The sequence below is a fragment of the Metopolophium dirhodum genome, chromosome 1 (genome assembly GCF_019925205.1).
Source record: "Metopolophium dirhodum isolate CAU chromosome 1, ASM1992520v1, whole genome shotgun sequence".
Taxonomy (NCBI): Eukaryota; Metazoa; Arthropoda; class Insecta; order Hemiptera; family Aphididae; genus Metopolophium; species Metopolophium dirhodum.
In genome coordinates this window covers 88,850,314-88,868,437 of record NC_083560.1, presented here as the reverse complement: position 1 = coordinate 88,868,437, position 18,124 = coordinate 88,850,314, and the positions used below count along the sequence as shown (strand labels likewise).

The 18,124-nt window shown below is 29.4% G+C and overlaps 3 protein-coding genes across 3 annotated transcripts; 2 read left to right on the top strand and 1 right to left on the bottom strand.

The window, feature by feature from the left end:
• The first annotated feature begins 5,751 nt into the window (after window positions 1–5,751).
• Window positions 5,752–6,479, top strand: LOC132944290 (zinc finger MYM-type protein 5-like). Its single transcript, XM_061013563.1, has 2 exons — window positions 5,752–5,854; window positions 5,896–6,479. Exons 1-2 carry the CDS (start codon window positions 5,752–5,754, stop codon window positions 6,477–6,479), a joined length of 687 nt encoding a protein of 228 aa, XP_060869546.1.
• Window positions 6,476–7,762, top strand: LOC132944283 (zinc finger MYM-type protein 1-like). The gene has a single exon (XM_061013549.1). The coding sequence runs from the start codon at window positions 6,476–6,478 to the stop codon at window positions 7,760–7,762; it is 1,287 nt and encodes a 428-aa protein (XP_060869532.1).
• Window positions 7,763–16,066: 8,304 nt separating this feature from the next.
• Window positions 16,067–17,659, bottom strand: LOC132933610 (putative nuclease HARBI1). The gene is made up of 5 exons (XM_060999877.1): window positions 17,576–17,659; window positions 17,207–17,496; window positions 16,633–17,028; window positions 16,382–16,551; window positions 16,067–16,314 (listed from the first exon to the last, which is right to left on the bottom strand). Exons 1-5 carry the CDS (start codon window positions 17,657–17,659, stop codon window positions 16,067–16,069), a joined length of 1,188 nt encoding a protein of 395 aa, XP_060855860.1.
• Between the last annotated feature and the right edge of the window lie 465 nt (window positions 17,660–18,124).

Below are 18,124 nucleotides of genomic sequence, written 5' to 3'. Positions count from 1 at the left end.
CACTTGGTTTCTCTGTGAAAACAAAAGTTATTTATTACTTATTATTTACATTATTTACAATATTTACCTGTGAAAACAAAAGCAACAACAATTTATGTTACTATTGTCACTCTTAATGATTATTAACAATTTAATTAATTTAAAACACAATATTAAAATCAATTTGCTTGGTTAACAATCGTAAAGATATCCTTATATATTATTATTATCAATTTTACAATTTTATCACTTTATCATTTTATCAATGTTTGGTTATAATAATAATAATAATAATAATAATAATAATAGTAATATCTAAAGAAAGTATTTTCTTTACATCTCCCCCACCCACTGTGAAAATTCTTATAAGAATTTTTATTAGCTATTGTTCATTCTGGTATTAATTTTGTTATGTGGAATAGTCCTGTTTCAATTTTAAATATGGTATTTGATATTTTCTCTGTTATTTTGAAAGGTCCAATCCTGAGTTCATCTAATTTTTTTCTATTTAATTTATTTCCGTTTTCAATATATACAAAATCGCCCGTATTGAATTCATTTTCTTTTCTGTTTTTGTCAAAGAGTTTTTTATTATATTCGTGAGATTTAATAGTGTTATCTAGAGATATTTTTCTATCTTTCTTCCAATCTTCTGCATTTTTATGTTTTTTTAGTTCCTCAGGTAGCAAGTTTGTGTTAGTTCCATCTAATAGATACTTTTGTGTAAAACCTGTTACTGAGTGTTCTGTTATGTTATATTTGTCAACACATTCTCTTGCTATTGTTGTCCAAGCTTTCTTTTCTGTAGATTCATTAATTCTGCATCTTATTTTATTTATTATTGTTTCATTTAATCTTTCATTTAGGCCATTAGAAAAGGGTGCATTTAAGGCTGTATAAATAAGTCTGATATTTTGTCCTTTCAAAAATTTCTTAAATTCCTTAGAGTTGAGTCCTGGATATTGGTCTGTTAATATTGTACCTATCTTGTTTATTTCTAGTGTGTTTTGAACTATTTTTATAAAATCATTTGCAGCTTGGGTTTTTGAAGTACGTATGAATGCATATCTTGTATAGTGATCAACTAGAAGATGGAGGTATCTTTTCGTTTATCTTTGACCATCAAACCCACCGATAGTACCGGTGAGTAATGGTTTTGTTGCTGGTCCTAATTGTGACATCATTCCATATTTTGCTTGACCTCTAGATTTATTTCTCTTACAAATGTCGCATGTTTTGAATATTTTTTGTATGTTTTCTATTCATTTTTTTGAAGAATAGTATGGGCGGGCATATTCTGTTTTTCAGTTGGTTTGTGCCAATATGACACCAATTTGTATGTGTATTTCTTATTAATTCAATACTCAACTTCTCTGATAATACTATCTTCTTTTTATTCTTACTTAGTTTATAAATTATACCATGTTCGTATATTAGTTTTTTTCTAAGTTCTTTTATGCAATATATTCATCTTGATCTTTTTTTATTTCTTGAATTTTGATTGTATTTACTATCCTTAATGTTTCTTCAGTATTATCTACTGATTCCAATACTGGGTTCCTACTAAGACAGTCTGCTTCAGTATTGAGTTTACCTGGTATGTATTTAATATTGAAATCAAATTGGGATAAGTAATATGTTAGATCTCCTAACTCTTCGTCTGTTCTAGCTTTTATGTTTAGGTTTTTTTAAAGGTTTATGGTCTAAATACACTTCAAATTTACGGAGCATTTGAAAACAAATAAACATGAAATGTTAGCAGCTCGTCGAAAGGTCGAAAGTCCTCAGAATATACTCAGCAATTGTTTACTGCATCCAACAAAAAGTCGGTATTTTCTAAAGATTTGTGCAAAGCACTAATGACAGCAAATATTCCTGTGCACAATTTTTCAATTCTGTATGATCTCCCATATATCTAAGTTCTTCTGGCAAAATATACCTCTTTCCATCCTCTGTACTAATTGAGGTTATGACAATTACATTTGTTTTTGTATCTTTTGGTGAAGCTACTACCATAAATTCAAACTGTAATTTCGAAATCATAAACAAAAATTGTTGTTTTATAATGGTGTTATTGTTTTTTCATCGGATAATAGTAAACACTTGGTTTCTCTGTGAAAACAAAAGTTATTTATGACTTATTATTTACATTATTTACAATATTACAAATTTACCTGTGAAAACAAAAGCAACAACAATTTATGTTACTATTGTCACTCTTAATCATTATCAACAATTTAATTAATTTAAAACACAATATTAAAATCAATTTGCTTGGTTAACAATCTTAAAGACATCCTTATATATTATTATTATCAATTTTACAATTTTATCACTTTATCATTTTATCAATGTTTGGTTATAATAATAATAATAATAATAGTAATATCTAAAGATAGTATTTTCTTTACATATATAATAAAGTATATTAAAATATATGATAATGGGATGTGGTACTCGAATCGACTAGGCGTGGGAATTGACAGATAATAAATTGACACACGTCCTGTGTGGACCACGGATAAATCAGTAGACAGGGGGAAGGTAGGAGAGTAAGGTAGGTTCAGTGACTGTTTGTGCAGGGTATACGCGCGTCGCACGTGAACTGTGCGCGTAGCACTTTTGGTGATATTGACTTTACCGCCCGGCACTAAGAGGGATTCCCACTTTACCACCCGCTGGACGGTTGAAAAGTCGCTTTCCAACGCTTCAACTAAAAAACTTAACTTTCGGTGCAGGCGTGACAAAAAATATATATTGTGACGATCCAAAATATCGTATATTTAGCCGGTTATTTTTTGAACATTAGCCTATTTAATCTGTATTTCTTACCTAAATGTTATGAAATTGTATTTTTCTAATAGATCACGGATGTGCTGAATAGTTAAATATAATTTTTGTAATAGTACAATGCTTTTTTTTTTAATTACTACGAAAAAATATATATTGTGACTATCCAATATATCGTAATTTTAGCTGGTTATTTCGGTCATAGGGTTGATAAAAATTTTCCAACAGTGAAGCATTCTTTAGAAAACCATTTTAAACAAATAAAAAAAAATCAGGTCGATAAGTGCAATATTAAAGAAATCAGGTTTTTGTAGATTTTTGTAAAAAGCCCGGGCGCATACCCACTGTGCATTGCGAGTTACACAACATCGTCGTAGTTGACTATATGTAGTAGAAAATCTATATGTCTCAACCAAACTCTATGAATTTATATTTTTCTGATAGATATTTTTTTTTTTTTTTATTGATCTTATAAACAACCCGGCATCTGTGGCCATTAGTTACAGCTATGGTGGCACAAAAGTTAATAACAATAGGGGTTCATTATGCTATCGTATTCTAATAACTATAAACTGTGGAAAAAAAAAGAACATAATATTTAGATTGAGTTATATAAATTAGTTGATTTTAGGAAGTTTATTATCTTGTTGTTGTCCTCGGATTCTGGTCCCAGTGCGGAGCCGAGTGTCGCGTCGATTCCGATCTTTTGTCTATCTTGTTCGTACTTGAAACATTCCGTAATTATGTGTTTCACGGACAATCTTAAACCACAAGCATCACATAAAGGAGCTTCTTCCTTGGCCATTAAGTATCCGTGGGTAAGTCTAGTATGTCCGATGCGCAGGCGGTTTAATATTATTTCTTCTTTCCTTTTTAAAGAACTGTTAATCCATCGGTTGATGGAACTTTTAATTGTGTTCAGTTTGGTAGTTTGTTGCTTCCATACCCGAAGCCATTTGTCGTTGGACATCTCACTAATATGGGATTTAAAGTCATCGTATGTTAGCCCTGGTAATACTGTTACTCCCGAGTTCGAGGTGGCAATTTTAGCCTGTTGGTCTGCTAGTTCGTTACCAATGATGCCCGAATGTCCGGGAACCCACATGAGCGTGATATGTTTGTTTCTAATTGAGGCCTCGTTTAGTTTATTTTGTATTTTTATTGCGATATCTCCAGGATGGAATTGGTTTTTGATGCTGGTGAGGGTACTTAGGGAGTCACTACATATGATATGTTTTGGGTGGTCTTCGTGTAATATTATTTTTCATGCCTCGAGTATTGCAATTGCTTCAGCCGAGAAGATGGAGCATGTTCTTGGAAGTTTGAATAGTAGATTTCTGTTTTGGAATATTATTGAAAACCCTACTTTGTCATGAGACTTAGAAGCGTCAGTGTATACTTTTTGGTAGTCTTTATATTGTTCTAATATCTGATAGATAATATCACGCTGAATCGTTATATATACATAACTTACCTTAGCTTCAAATATTTATCCAGAAATCGCAATTTAAACATAAAAATTTGGCATTTTTCATAATTTTAGCTGGTTATATTGTTTTTGAACATAGCCTATTAGAATTTTATTTCTTTCCTAATTTTTACGAAAATATATTTTTCTGATAGAACAATTTGTGGTGAATATGCAGAGGCGGAACTAGGGGGGGGGGAGCAGGGGATTGATCCCCGGTCGTAAAATTTTAGTGGGCGTAATGTTTTTGTAGGTATTTATACCCCTTGTAGGTATTTTTTGGTTTTAGAAGTTAAGAAAATATTTTTATTTCACATAATAATGAAAAACAAAAATAAAATCATTCATGGTGTAAAATAATTAATCGTCATTTTATTATTAGATCACGCAGCTGCGCGATCGGCGTACGGTCGACAGTACATATAGATTGTAGAGACAGACTAATAATACAAATTAAATATAAACGTATATTATCAATAATAAATATAAATATAATAATTAATATGAACGTTATTGTCGACGCACGGTGGTCGGCGACGACGCGGACAAAAATAGAACAAAATGAATTATTACAGACCACAGTGATAAATTCTGCCATTTGCCATTTGAAAGCGCGGCTTAGCGCACGGAATAGCCAGTTAGTAGTTATAGACAATCGACATCATTTTAGTTAAAGGTAAGATTATGAATAGATTCGTATAAGTATAAGTAATAAACTAATAAGGATATACAATATACCTACTATTATTATTAAGATTCTGAGTGAAAGTGTCAAACTAGGCATTTATTGATCCTGTGTTGTCGTTAAAATGTCTGATACCTACACAATAACTTTTATAAGATTATCAATCAACGCACGATATAATATTATATCTGTTTATTAAAAATTATGTTAATATTTTATAATATTATTATACATATATTATGATATTTACCAAGATGGTTATACATTAATTGTTTATGTTTAAAAAAAAAGATTTTCTATTTTTATTATAAATTGTTAAATTGTTTAAATTAATTACATTTTTTATTGGCCTAAAATCTAAATTTGTGTACCTTTATCAGAATAAACGAATTTATATTTCACCATAAAGATCTATTATAATATTGAGGCACACACAACCAAAACAGCAAAAGTGTTTTTATATAGGACAAGGTACCTATTCAAGTTTTGATTATATTTCAACATTTTTTTTTCTTATAAAATCACTCTAAGGAAAATAATAAACTCACTTTTTAATTTTTATATATAATTTCTTGCCTTTTCTATAAAGCATTATAAAACGATTATTTTTTGTAGTTTAAGTTTTTATTGGTGCTATGAGCCTTAGTTTATAAAGTATTGTAAATTATTCAATATTTTATAATTTTAATTATATTACAGTACCTAGTCAATATAATATTAATTATAGTAATTCAACAATTTATAATTTTCAATGATACCAATATATTTTTCGAGCTTCACTCAGAACCTAAAACTGATTTTATTAAATTTTATACATTTAAGGACGAAAATGTCAAAGCGACCTCCAGGTTCGTTTTTTCGCGATAGAAAGAAGAAGATAGAAGCTGAAAAGATACAATTAGCAAAACAGTGGGAAAAACGCAGAAAAACTGGTTAAAGTGTGAAACTGTGGACAAGTCTGACGATTCTTTAGATGTTGATGTCAATGAAGTAAATATTGAACAACATGAAAATGAAAACACAATTATAAAAGAACCATTACCATTGACAAGTTGTAATAGCAATTTAAATGAAAAATTTACAAATGACGATTCTTTGGATGTTAAGATAAATGAAAAAAATATAACTGCCAATGACTTAGAACTCATAACATTTAATGTAAGTGAGAATTGTCATCAAGTTAATAATGAGAATAGTTTTGAGGTATCTTTAGAAGCTCAAAATAAGTATGAACATTTTAAAGCCACACATTTTCCTGAAATTTTATTTGACAATCCTCGTTCTTGGTCTCCTATTAATGATAAACTGCGTTGTATACTTATTCTTCATGGACCAAATCGAGGGATGACAGCACCTAAACCATTCAAAAATCATTGGTTTTTTAAACAAATGAATAACGGTGAAAAGTGTGACAGAACGTGGATGATGTATTCTGAACCTAATGAGGCGATTTTTTGTTTTTGTTGTATTTTATTTGGAACCAAATCAAGTGCATTAACAGATTCTAAACAAGGTTTTTCAAATTGGAAAAAAAATGGAACGTTTAAGGGAACATGAAAATTCTTCAGACCACGTTAAAAACTTCCTTGAATGGAAACTGTTTGAAAAAAAAATTAAAAAATGGTGGAGCTATTGATGACTGCTTACAAAATCAAATAAAATCGCAAGAAGCTAAATGGAGACACATTTTAAAAGCAATATTAAATGCAATATTGTACTGTGCCAACAATAATTTACGATTAAGGGGACATTCAGACGTACCTGGGAGTCCATCCGCAGGTCACTTTCTTAATTTGTTAAGTTTGATAAGTAAATATGATCTAATATTAAAGGAACACATTGAATCACATAAGAAAGGTTCTATAAATTACTTTTCTCATCAAATACAAGATGAGTTTATAGCTTTGTTGTCCAAAAAAGTTCGAAATGAAATTATACATCAAATTAAATCTGCTAAATATTATACAATAATGTTTGATTGCACACCAGATGTATCTAGAACAGAGCAAATGGGTCAAGTTATAAGATATGTTCGTGTCACTGGGAGTCAAGTATTTGTAGAAGAAAGTTTCTTAGGCTTTATAGAATCTCATGAAAAAACTGGTAATGGTTTGACTACTGAAATATTACATCAGATATCTCTAGATGGTTTGGATATTCAAAATTGTAGGGGCCAAGCATATGACAACGGATCAAATATGGCAGGGAAGTACAATGGGGTTCAAGCAAAAATTTTAGAAAAAAATCAATTTGCAACATTTATACCTTGTACAGCACATTGTTTGAATTTAGCAGGTGTAAATGCTGTAGGATCAAATAAACAAATGCAGCTATTGTTCGGTAAAATTCAACAACTTTTTAATTTTTTTTCTGGTTCTACCTTACGTTGGGAAGTATTGATGAAATCATTGAAAGTAACTCTTAAACCCTTTTCAGATACTAGATGGTCCTCTAAAGCGGCTGCGGTAAAGGCCCTTTATAAACAATTACCTGATGTGAAATGTGCTTTGATTAATATTATTGAAAATGGAAATCTTGAATCAAAACCAATTGCAAAAAATTTACTTAATTTAGTGGATCATGAATTTATTTGTCTATTAACGGTTTGGAATTCTATACTATCAAGTATTGATTGTGTAAATGTATTTCTTCAAAAAAAAACAATTACAGTATGTCAAGCAGCAAAAATGATTCATGGATTAATAATAGAAATAACTGACTTAAGAAATAATAGAATTCAAGTATTATTCCAAGATGCTGAACAAATAAGTGTAAAAATGAGTATTTCCCCTTCATTTCCAGAAAAAAGGAAAAAAAAGAGCAAAAAGAATGGATTTTGATGAATCTGCTGATGAATGGAACGTTTCTGCTAAAAATAATTGTATAATTAATTTGAAAAACGTCTGTGATGTTTTGCTTTCTCACCTCGGCTGGAGATTTGAAACATTGAATAATAGATTTTAGTTTTCTGACTGGATCTGAACTATTCGAAAAAGAAACGGACCAATTAGTCAAAGCAGCAGCGGATTTAGCCTTAAAATATAATAAAGACTTAAATGCTTCAGAACTAACCGAAGAAATTATACATTTTAAGCATCATGCCATAAGTGCATTGCCCAGTATCAAAAATGCAACACCATTAGAACTATAAGAATTTATTTTTGAGTATTCTATGGCTAATATTTTCCCAAATATTTGCATAGCGATTCGGCTTTATTTAACATTGCCATGCACAACAGCCACATGTGAACGGAGTTTCAGCAAACTGAAACTAATCAAAACTTATTTACGCTCGGCAGTAAATCAAACTAAACTAACTAATCTTGCGTTATTATCTATAGAAAAAGAAAAATCAAACTCCATAGATTTCGATTCAGTTATAAACGACTTCGCTGAAGTAAAAGCCAGAAGAATAAAGCTTTAAATTTATTTAAGTGTGTAAAGAAAGAGGCAGATTTGTAAATTAAAAATGTTTTAATAAAAAAGTTCTTTCATATTGAATTAAACAAGTTTATTATTAATAATTTTAATAGTTAGAAAAGATAGAGACACTCTTTCGTATACTTTAGTAGTAGTGTAAAAATCAGAATAACTCTTATTTAGTTCAATTATTGTAACATAAGTAGTAAGTAATAAGATTCTATGAGTATGAACTAGCTTGATATTTTTAACTTTGTTAGTTAACATTATTATGTGTTTAAAAGTCAATAAGTATGTATGTAAAGTATGTTTGTAATTTTAGTTCCATTTATTAGAAAACAATTGAAGGAAATGATATATTTTCAGTCTTGGTCTATGATTGGGCATTTGGGCGTAATTTTAATATTTTCCCCGGGCGTAAAAAATCTTAGATCCGCCTCTGTGAATATGTACATACAACTTTTATCATAGTACTATATGTAGCTATTCACCAGAACCCGGTCTGTCAGAAAAATACAACTTCATAAAAATTAGGAAAGAAATAAAATTTGAATAGGCTTGTTCAAAAACAAAATAAACAGCTAAAATTATGATAAGATGGCAAATTGTATATATCACCAACATATGCCCAAATTAGGGGGGGACTTGAGTGTGCTTAGCACCCCCAAATTTTTTCATGTTAATTTACATTTTAATATTCATTATGTAAAAACAGTTTTTATTATGTTATTTTTATTTATATTTATAAATAATATTATTATTTAAAAAACTAATCAAGTGATATTCTGATGAAACGTTTGTGTATGCGAGTGTAGATGGGTAATACGTAAGACGTGTAATAAAAACATAAAATCATAGTGAATATTTTAAATTGAGATTATTTGTAAATACTATAGTGGTGTCGATAACACCCGTTCGTACAGCAATTCGGCGAAAACGCATCGCTGGACACATTTGCAGTGTGACAAAATATATTACTCAAAATACTCTGTTTCTATGGACAAACCCCAATCCACTATTGCCATTGTTATAATATTATCATTGATAATGATAGTAAATAATTCTATTTATACTAGTGATTAATGTTTTCGAATTGCTATTTGCTTGTATTTATCGTCTACATAAGTGCACACTGTCACCCTGCATTCATTCACAATCAACCGCTCGAATAGACAACAGTGAACGTGTGAATTCATAAGTTTATTCGAAAGAACCATTTGGATTATTTGGTTTTATAAGTAATTTAGTCATAAACTTTTACTCATAACAAAATATTTTCAATACTTGAAAATTATAAATATAACCAAAAAACGACCAATTGTGAAGCTAATGGAGAAATATCTGTCACTACCAGTAAGTAAAAACTTATAAAATCTCTAAACTAAAATTAAAGTTTGCACTGTCATCTGTTTCAGTGGTATTAGCAAAATTATTTTACACTCTTACCAATGTTATTATTTTCACAATTCCAATCTGTTCAGATACTTGTGAAAGATCCTTTTCAGCCTTAAGAAAAATTAAAACTTGGCTTAGGGTATCAATGGGTCAACAGAGATTAGTAGATTTGTCAATATTGTATATTGAAAAAGACTTGGACCAATCAAATTGATGTAAATTAAGTATACATATTTATTATACATATTTATATACATATTTTAGCTAAAACCGAAAGGAGAATAATATTAGAGTGAAGTGTAAAATTAAATGAAATTAAAAAATAAATGTTAACATATTAGTTATTGTGTTAGTTATTTATTTTATTTTATAGTTATTTGTGAATTTATTAATTCTTAATTAAATAATATTATACTTTCCAAAACTTTATAGTCAATCCTTAATATTTTAGGTAATTGTTGAATGGGTATTGTACGATTTCAGCCTCTGACTATCTATAACCATATGATAATATGACAAAAAAGATAGAGGGGCTTCAGCACCCCCAGTTTTTTCATTGAAATTGCGCCCCTGATCACCAACAAGTCCTGAAGATCCATATCAAAACAGTAACAACTCAAAAAGTTGTTTTTTTTAGTTAAACGTATATTCGGATTGTACAAACGAAATTACATAAATCAACAAAACAGGTTTATCTTTATCTTTATTATTCTCCGAGAGATGGCAGTGTAAGTACATTTTATTGAATGAATGATAACAAGGTGCCACCAACAAAACCGTTGTGGTTGTTATCTTAGTTACTCTCCTGACATCAAGCAGAGACCATGTACGGTGATCAAACAAAAGTGTTTTATTTCGAATTATAACAGTCTTGTTGAAAAAATTTGTTTAGTTTTCAAGTTTTATTTTAAATTGATACGTTGTTGTTGACAATAATTTCATTAATCTACGATAATTCATTGCTGGATTTCGAGTTGCAACAGTTTTAGTTATTCGGGTAAGTGAAAATATTTATGTTTATTTTGACTTCTTACAGTTTTAAAGAAAAAATAGTAATATTATAAGTTACATCTGTTTTGCTGAAAAGATTTGTTTTTCTTATTAGTTCCTATTTCTTTGAAAATAATGCACTTGAAATAAAGAGAGATAATGTTTTTTAGAGTTTAAATATTGGTAGTTGAGTTCGTAATTGATTATTTTTGAGTTGGTACTCTATTGGTGGTTATCGAGAGAATATTATCGAGAATATAATAATATATTATTATTATCTATGTTTTAGAAATATGAGCAAACGTGTGCATTTATTAGTTAGTCTGGCAAGAGAAAAATATGAGGGAAAAGTCCCCCTTAATGTTTCATCGCAATGCAAGGAGTTGCAGCCAACTACATCGAGTTCTAGATTCCCTAAAGTACCTATAAAAGAAAATGAACAAACTGATTACTTTATTTCACCGATTCAAAGTAACGAAAGTGACTATGATGATTCTGATAAAGATCCTAATTTTGAGTTGCCTGCTAATAAAACAAAACTATTTTTACCTTCTATTATTCCTTCGCCCACTTCATCATCAACTAGCAGTAGCTCTAGCGCTTCGTCAACTAATGACAGCAGCAATTCTAGTTCTGATACTGAAGATGAAAATGTAGATCTTTCTCAAAATCCTGCTATGTCAGAAGTTCATGAACAAGAGCCTATCACAGAAGAAAAAAAGGGAAAGAAGAGAGTCAGAAAACCATCGATGTGGAAAACAAAAGTTGCGAAAGTATTAAGAAATTCAGGCAAAGCCTTCCACTCTTTGTCTAAATCAAAAAAACAAGTTACAGAAAGAAAAATGCGTCCGCCATGTGAAAACAATTGTCGGCTGAGTTGTAGAAACAATTTCGATGAACCTACAAGGCTTCAACTATTTAATGCATACTGGGAACTAGCTGACCTTCAAAGACAACGAGAGTTTATAGTACGACACGCGCAAGAAATAAAACCAAAATACAGATATTCCAGCACACAAAATTTGAGGGCTCTAAATACCTCGTTTTATTTTGAAATTAATAGGTCAAAAATCAGAGTTTGCAAGACATTTTTCAAATCCACTCTTGATTTGAATGATAGAGTTATTAAGACGGCCCTTTCTAAAAAAACAGAGTTAGGTGTAATAGAAGGCGAATTAAGAGGCAATCAACCAACTATTGATTCACAAATTAAACAAAGCGTTTTAGATTTTATAAATACTATTCCACGGATTGAATCACACTACCTGAGGGCTCAAACTACAAGAGAATTCATAAGTAGTGATAAATGCCTAGTGGATTTATATCGGGATCATAAATCAACACGCAAAAACAACGGTTTGCCTTTTGCCACGGTGTCAACATTTAACAGGATATTCAATACTGATTTCAATATTTCATTTTTCGTTCCAAAAAAAGATCAGTGCGACGTCTGTGAATGTTATAAAAATGCGAACGATGGAGAAAAACGAAAATTATCCCAGAACTATGAACAGCACCTCAAAGAAAAAACTTTGGCAAGGATAGAAAAAGAAAACGACAAACAAAGGACCAATGGTACCATTGTAGCAGTTTATGACTTGCAAGCTGTTATGCAGGTTCCAAAAGGACAAGTATCGCTTTTCTTTTATAAGTCAAGGATCAATTGCCTTAACTTTACTGTCAGTGACTTAAATGTGAAGAACGTTGTTTGCTACTTTTGGGATGAGACCGAAGCATCGAGGGGAGCTGTCGAAATAGGCAGCTGTATTCTCAACTATATAAAAGCTCTAATCGACGAGAATCTCGGAAAAGATATTGAAATAATTTTCTACTCGGATAATTGCGGTGGGCAACAAAAAAACAAATATTTGTTGTCTGTTTATGCTTACGCTGTTATAAACATGAGAGTCAAATCGATTACGCATAAATTTCTAATACGTGGTCACTCTCAAAATGAAGGCGATAATGTCCACAGTGTTATCGAAAAGCAAATTAAGAGACACTTAAAATCAAGCTCAATCTATACACCTCAAACTTATTCAACTTTAATTCGCACTGCCAAAAAAACAGGAAACCCATATAAAGTTATAGAAATGACGCACGAACAATTTTACGACGTCAAGGTTTTGCAAGAATCGTGGGGCAATAATTTCAGTTTAGATGAAGACAAGACACAAGTTAAATGGCATGATATCAAAATCCTCAAAGTAGAGAAGGAGCACCCCGAGGCATTTTTCTATAAAACATCATTTGAAGAAAAAACTTTTAAAAAAACGTATGTGCGCAAGAGAAGAGCGGCAAATCAATCGTTTATTTCTGTTGATTTGACTAGAGCATATTCTGGAAAAATTCCTTTATCTGACGCCAAAAAAAGGACATTCAAGAACTAATTAATAAGAATGCTATTCCAAGACAATATTACGATTCGTATTTCAAAAATGTATTAGGAGATGATAAAGAATAAAAAGATATTTTTTTTAACATTAAAAATGTACCTAAGTATTGTTTTTGTATATAATTCTGATTTTTTTACAAGAAGTTATGTTTTTATTTTATAATATTTGATCAAAAAAGGATGGAAGACTGTTTCTAAATTTACATAGACTGAATAAAAGTTAAAGATTTAAGTTTATTTGTTGAAAATATGTAAGAATTTTAAGTTTGTTTTGTACAAGGAAATACAAAATTAAAATTATATTTCTATTAACCCATATATTTTTTTTAATTTTACCACCAACAAATTTAAAAAATGTTTTTAATGTACTTTAGTTTAAGTTTTGTTTTATATTTAATTCTGATTTTTTTACAAGAAGTTATGTTTTTATTTTATAATATTTGATTAAAAAAGAATGGAAAACTGTTTCTAAATTTGCATAGACTGAATAAAAGTTAAAGATTTAAGTTTATTTGTTGAAAATATGTAAGAATTTTAAGTTTGTTTTGTACAAGATTTTATACAACATTAAAAACGTATTTCTATTAAACCATTGTCTTATAATTGAATCCATAGTTTGAAACGAAATAAGAAACTACACTATTTTTAAATAAAAAGTTATACTTTTTGAACAGATAAAAATGAATCAACTCAAAAAATATCATCAAAACAGTTTCAAGTTGAAATAATGAAAATAATATAACTAAAATATTTCATACAAAACTGCTGCAACTCAAAAATTTAATCCAAATCGGCTTGATTGAAACATTTAATGTTTTAATTATCCAACTGACATTAATATGAGTTGCCTAGTTATGAAAAAATTGTTTACTTAAATTTCATTAAAAAACTGACATGACAAACTCTTTTTTGACATTCTTGAAAAAAGCGTTTTTTTGAGTTGTTACTGTTTTGATATAGGTGTGCGATATAACTTTTGTTATAGTACTATGATTGTTATCATCGAAAATGTAACTATAGTGGTTTATATTGTTATCGGTATGATAACCTCGGTATACTCAGGTTTAATTACCTTATGTTAAATTACATTAGAATTGTATACATAACCCAGGTTTTTGTTATTCATTCATTTCACTTTCCATATTCACCTAGCACATGCACTTTTACATTGTACTTTTGTCTCTCGATGGCTCTTCATTTTAGACGCATTGTCGCTAATGTCTAGTTTGAAATATTCATCATAATTATCAAGTTTGAAAATTATTTGTTATTCAGTGTAATTATAGAAACAGTGGTTTTTCCACATGACTTTGTATTTTCGTCCACAGTTCTATCAGCTAACATTTGAGTCCGTCATGAATCATGATAATATTGTTGTAGGTACTTGTACACTTGTACAGTTTTACAACACGTCAACACGGTGACCGACGCCCGTAGCCTGTTGCCCGTATTATATTTATTTTAATAATATCTGTATAGTTACAGTCTGTGTATTATTATAGAATTATTCCAATTATTACCAATCGCATTAATAGTTACGTTACAATCATCCGATAATTCACATACATACCTGATAATGTACTGCTGCGTATCAGAATTTTTAGTAGATTCCGAGAACATAGGCCTCATAGGTTTTCATTTTCACATTTATGTATAAAGATGATACAATGATATTATTATTGAAACGTTATTAACGGAAAACGATTACGGAATAACAATTTAGTCGTGTTTTGAACATACTGCTGCTGATGATATAACAAACAATAATGGTGCCGTAGCAGTATTAGAACCAGGTAAATGAATGTACCTATTATTTTATTGAATATATTATATATATTCACACTAATATAGTCATAAGTATGTTCAAATTTAAATATATAATTTATTAATTGGAATAATTTTGTCTTTTCATTTTTAGACAAATCCACTACTGAAATGAACAGAGACATGTCATTAAGTAGCCCAAGTAAGATTAGTCATTAAACATATATAATTTTACATAATTTTAATAAAGTAGTTAACTTTATAGAATAAAACAAAACAAATGTCATTATTCATTACTAATATATTATAACCTATCTAATTTGTGTCTGCAGATACAGATCGATGGCCAAAAAATCATGTACTGGTGCTTATCGATGCCTTTGAAATAAATAAACATATGTTTTCTTCGACAACCATAAGAAAGGAAAAGGTATGGCAAGCGATTTCAAAATATTTGAAAAACACTGGTATAAATAAAACAGCTCTACAATGCGATAACAAGTGGAAAAATCTAAGAAAACTGTATCTAAAAAAACAAAGGAATAAAAAAGCCACTAGTTCTGGACAAAGTGCGTTTTATTTTGAATTTGAAGAGGAATTTGATAAAATTTACAAAAATGAACCCTCTATCAGTCCAGTGGCATTAGCAGGGAATCTTATTGTAGAAGAAAATGTAAAAGTTTTTGACAACGATAGTACCGAAGACATGCTTACAGCAAAAAAAAGAAAGACAGACTCCATAAATAGTATGCATTTGTTCATTGAGAAAAAAGAGGAAAACCGTCAAAAAAGACACATTGAAATGATGGAAGTACAAAATAAATCATTGCAGCTTCAGCAGGATGCTGTAGAAGCATATAAAAATACCATGGATTAGTTCCTAACCATTTTTAAAAATAATTCTACTAAATAATATTATAAAAGTTATGTTTGTTATAAATGTTCCTACTATTACAGTATATAATTGTTAATATATTCATATTTATTAAGTTTTTATTATAAATATATAATTTAAAATTAATTATTATTAGTATTATACATTTGTTATTAACAGATTTTTTTATTAAAGTAACAAAGGTATGTTATTACATTGTTTAAATGTTATTGTTATTGATAGACAATATTTTAGGATAGTCATAATTGCCAAAGCTCAAATACTAAATCAAAACAAATAAATATATTAAGTTAAAGAAACCATAATTTGGTCTCTTTTCATACAGCCAGACTGCGTATTTTCTATGTAACAAGTTAATTGCTCAGCAGTAATATCGTCACCAATATTAGGTTGTTGTTCGGAAATCAAATTATTCATCCATTGATTATCATCAAACTGCAAACAAATATTATGCAGGACACAACAAGCAATTATAGTTTGTGGAATCAGTTCTACTTTTTTCATATCTAAATACTTCAAACGTCTAAAACGACCTATATCATTAAAAATATAACTGTTAATTATATTTTTATTTTTAATTTTTAATTCATAATGAAATACCTTTTAACAGTGCAAAGCATCTTTCAATAGACTGTCTAGCACGTGACAATGAAACATCAAAAAACTTTTCTTGTTCAGAAAGGTTACCTCGATCAATATATGGTGGAATGCACCATTCCAGTATTGGATATGCCTTATCTGCAGCAATGAAATATTGACCTGGAGCATATCTAATTAAAATAATATTATTTATTTAATATATTATGTAGGTACAATGATGTACACTTGATTAATGTAATTAATATATTCACCTATTTTTGTTTTGAGAAATTCGTTCATAAATTATAGAGTTTGTGAATATTCTTCTATCACCTACAGATCCAGGATAACCAGCAAATGCATCAATGATTCTCAATTTATCATCACATACAGCTTGCAATGTTATTGCATGAAAACATTTTCTTGTAAGATAAGAATTAGCTGACTTCTTAGGTGCAGGTATTGGAATATAAGATCCATCAATAACACCTATTATATTATTCAGACAAGTCTTTGACATCTTACCAAAATTTTGTTGAATTTGATTAATTTGTTCAACTTCGGGCCAATTAATAATTGTTGGGGATAATCTATATAAAACAGTAGTTACACGGACAAAACTATCATGCAGGGAACTTTTACCAATATCAAATCTGTCAGAAACTGATCTAAAAATTAAATATAATTTTTTTTTATTAATCTTGTAAAAATATGGAGGATATTGCCATAAATATCAAAAATAAATTGATAATTATACAGAAGCATAATAAGGAAAATAATACTAGGATATCTTTTAGTAGGATAAAACTGTCTAATTTTATTAGGTATTTAATTCTTTAAACAAACCGAAAACTATCTGGCGTAGCCAGTAACCAAATAACTGACAATAGTTGAAGCCTTTCGTCCGAACCTTTACGTCCTTCTACACAAGTTTTCTGTAGAAGGGGAGCACAAATAAGCAAACATCTTTCAAACGAGGTTGGTGACAACCTAAAGTGCTGTTGAAATTGTTTGTGTGTAAAATTTGGAATTGCCTGAGAGATAAAATCTTGCACTCTAAAAGGTTTTACTCTATTACGCCGTAAGCGATCGATGAATTCATAATCAAATTCATCATCTGAACTATCAACGTCAATCTATAAACAAATTGTATAATAAACTATTAATTAGCACAGTTGTATTACAAATGTATGTTATTATAAATGTTTATCTTACAAGAACGATTTTTCTTCTTAATTCATTGTTCAATGAACCCATTAAATCTAACATAACAAATAGTTCTATGCTCTCGTGGCTCATCTTATACCTAATTATACTTAATCGGATGTTATGTATAACTGGTTGATAAACAATAGGACGGGGCGTAGTAATTAATTAGTTAACTGGTTTAGTATAAATGTTAAAAACTGTAAATTAAAATTGAAAATTGATTTTCTTATTTTAAAAATTATTATGATATAGCTTATCATTTATCAGTACGAAATGATTGATAACAATATATCGTTCGGTTACTCGGAGTAATATGGTTTAGAGTTCAGCTGATAAACTCTACTCTACTCTACTCTAACTCTAACTAAACGTACTCTACTCTAACTATTCATATTCGAACGCACCCCTTATGAATCGTTTTCAGAAATCTCAAGTGATAGCAGCAATTATGAACCTGTTGATAATAGTAATTTATGGGTGAACAATTATTTAGACATTCCAGACTTTGGTATTAATAGTGATTCGATAGGAATAAAATTAGAAATTAATGAAAGC

Excerpts from the sequence above, each read along its gene's own strand:
- LOC132944283 (XM_061013549.1), top strand. The coding sequence starts at position 6,476 with ATGAAAATTCTTCAGACCACGTTAAAAACTTCCTTGAATGGAAACTGT.
- LOC132933610 (XM_060999877.1), bottom strand. The coding sequence starts at position 17,659 with ATGAGCCACGAGAGCATAGAACTATTTGTTATGTTAGATTTAATGGGT. Across the intron at positions 17,497-17,575 it reads TAAGAAGAAAAATCGTTCTT|ATTGACGTTGATAGTTCAGA; the intron begins GTAAGATAAACA and ends ATTTGTTTATAG. Across the intron at positions 16,315-16,381 it reads ATGCTTTGCACTGTTAAAAG|GTCGTTTTAGACGTTTGAAG; the intron begins GTATTTCATTAT and ends TTAATGATATAG.
- LOC132944290 (XM_061013563.1), top strand. The coding sequence starts at position 5,752 with ATGTCAAAGCGACCTCCAGGTTCGTTTTTTCGCGATAGAAAGAAGAAG. Across the intron at positions 5,855-5,895 it reads GGAAAAACGCAGAAAAACTG|ATGTTGATGTCAATGAAGTA; the intron begins GTTAAAGTGTGA and ends ACGATTCTTTAG.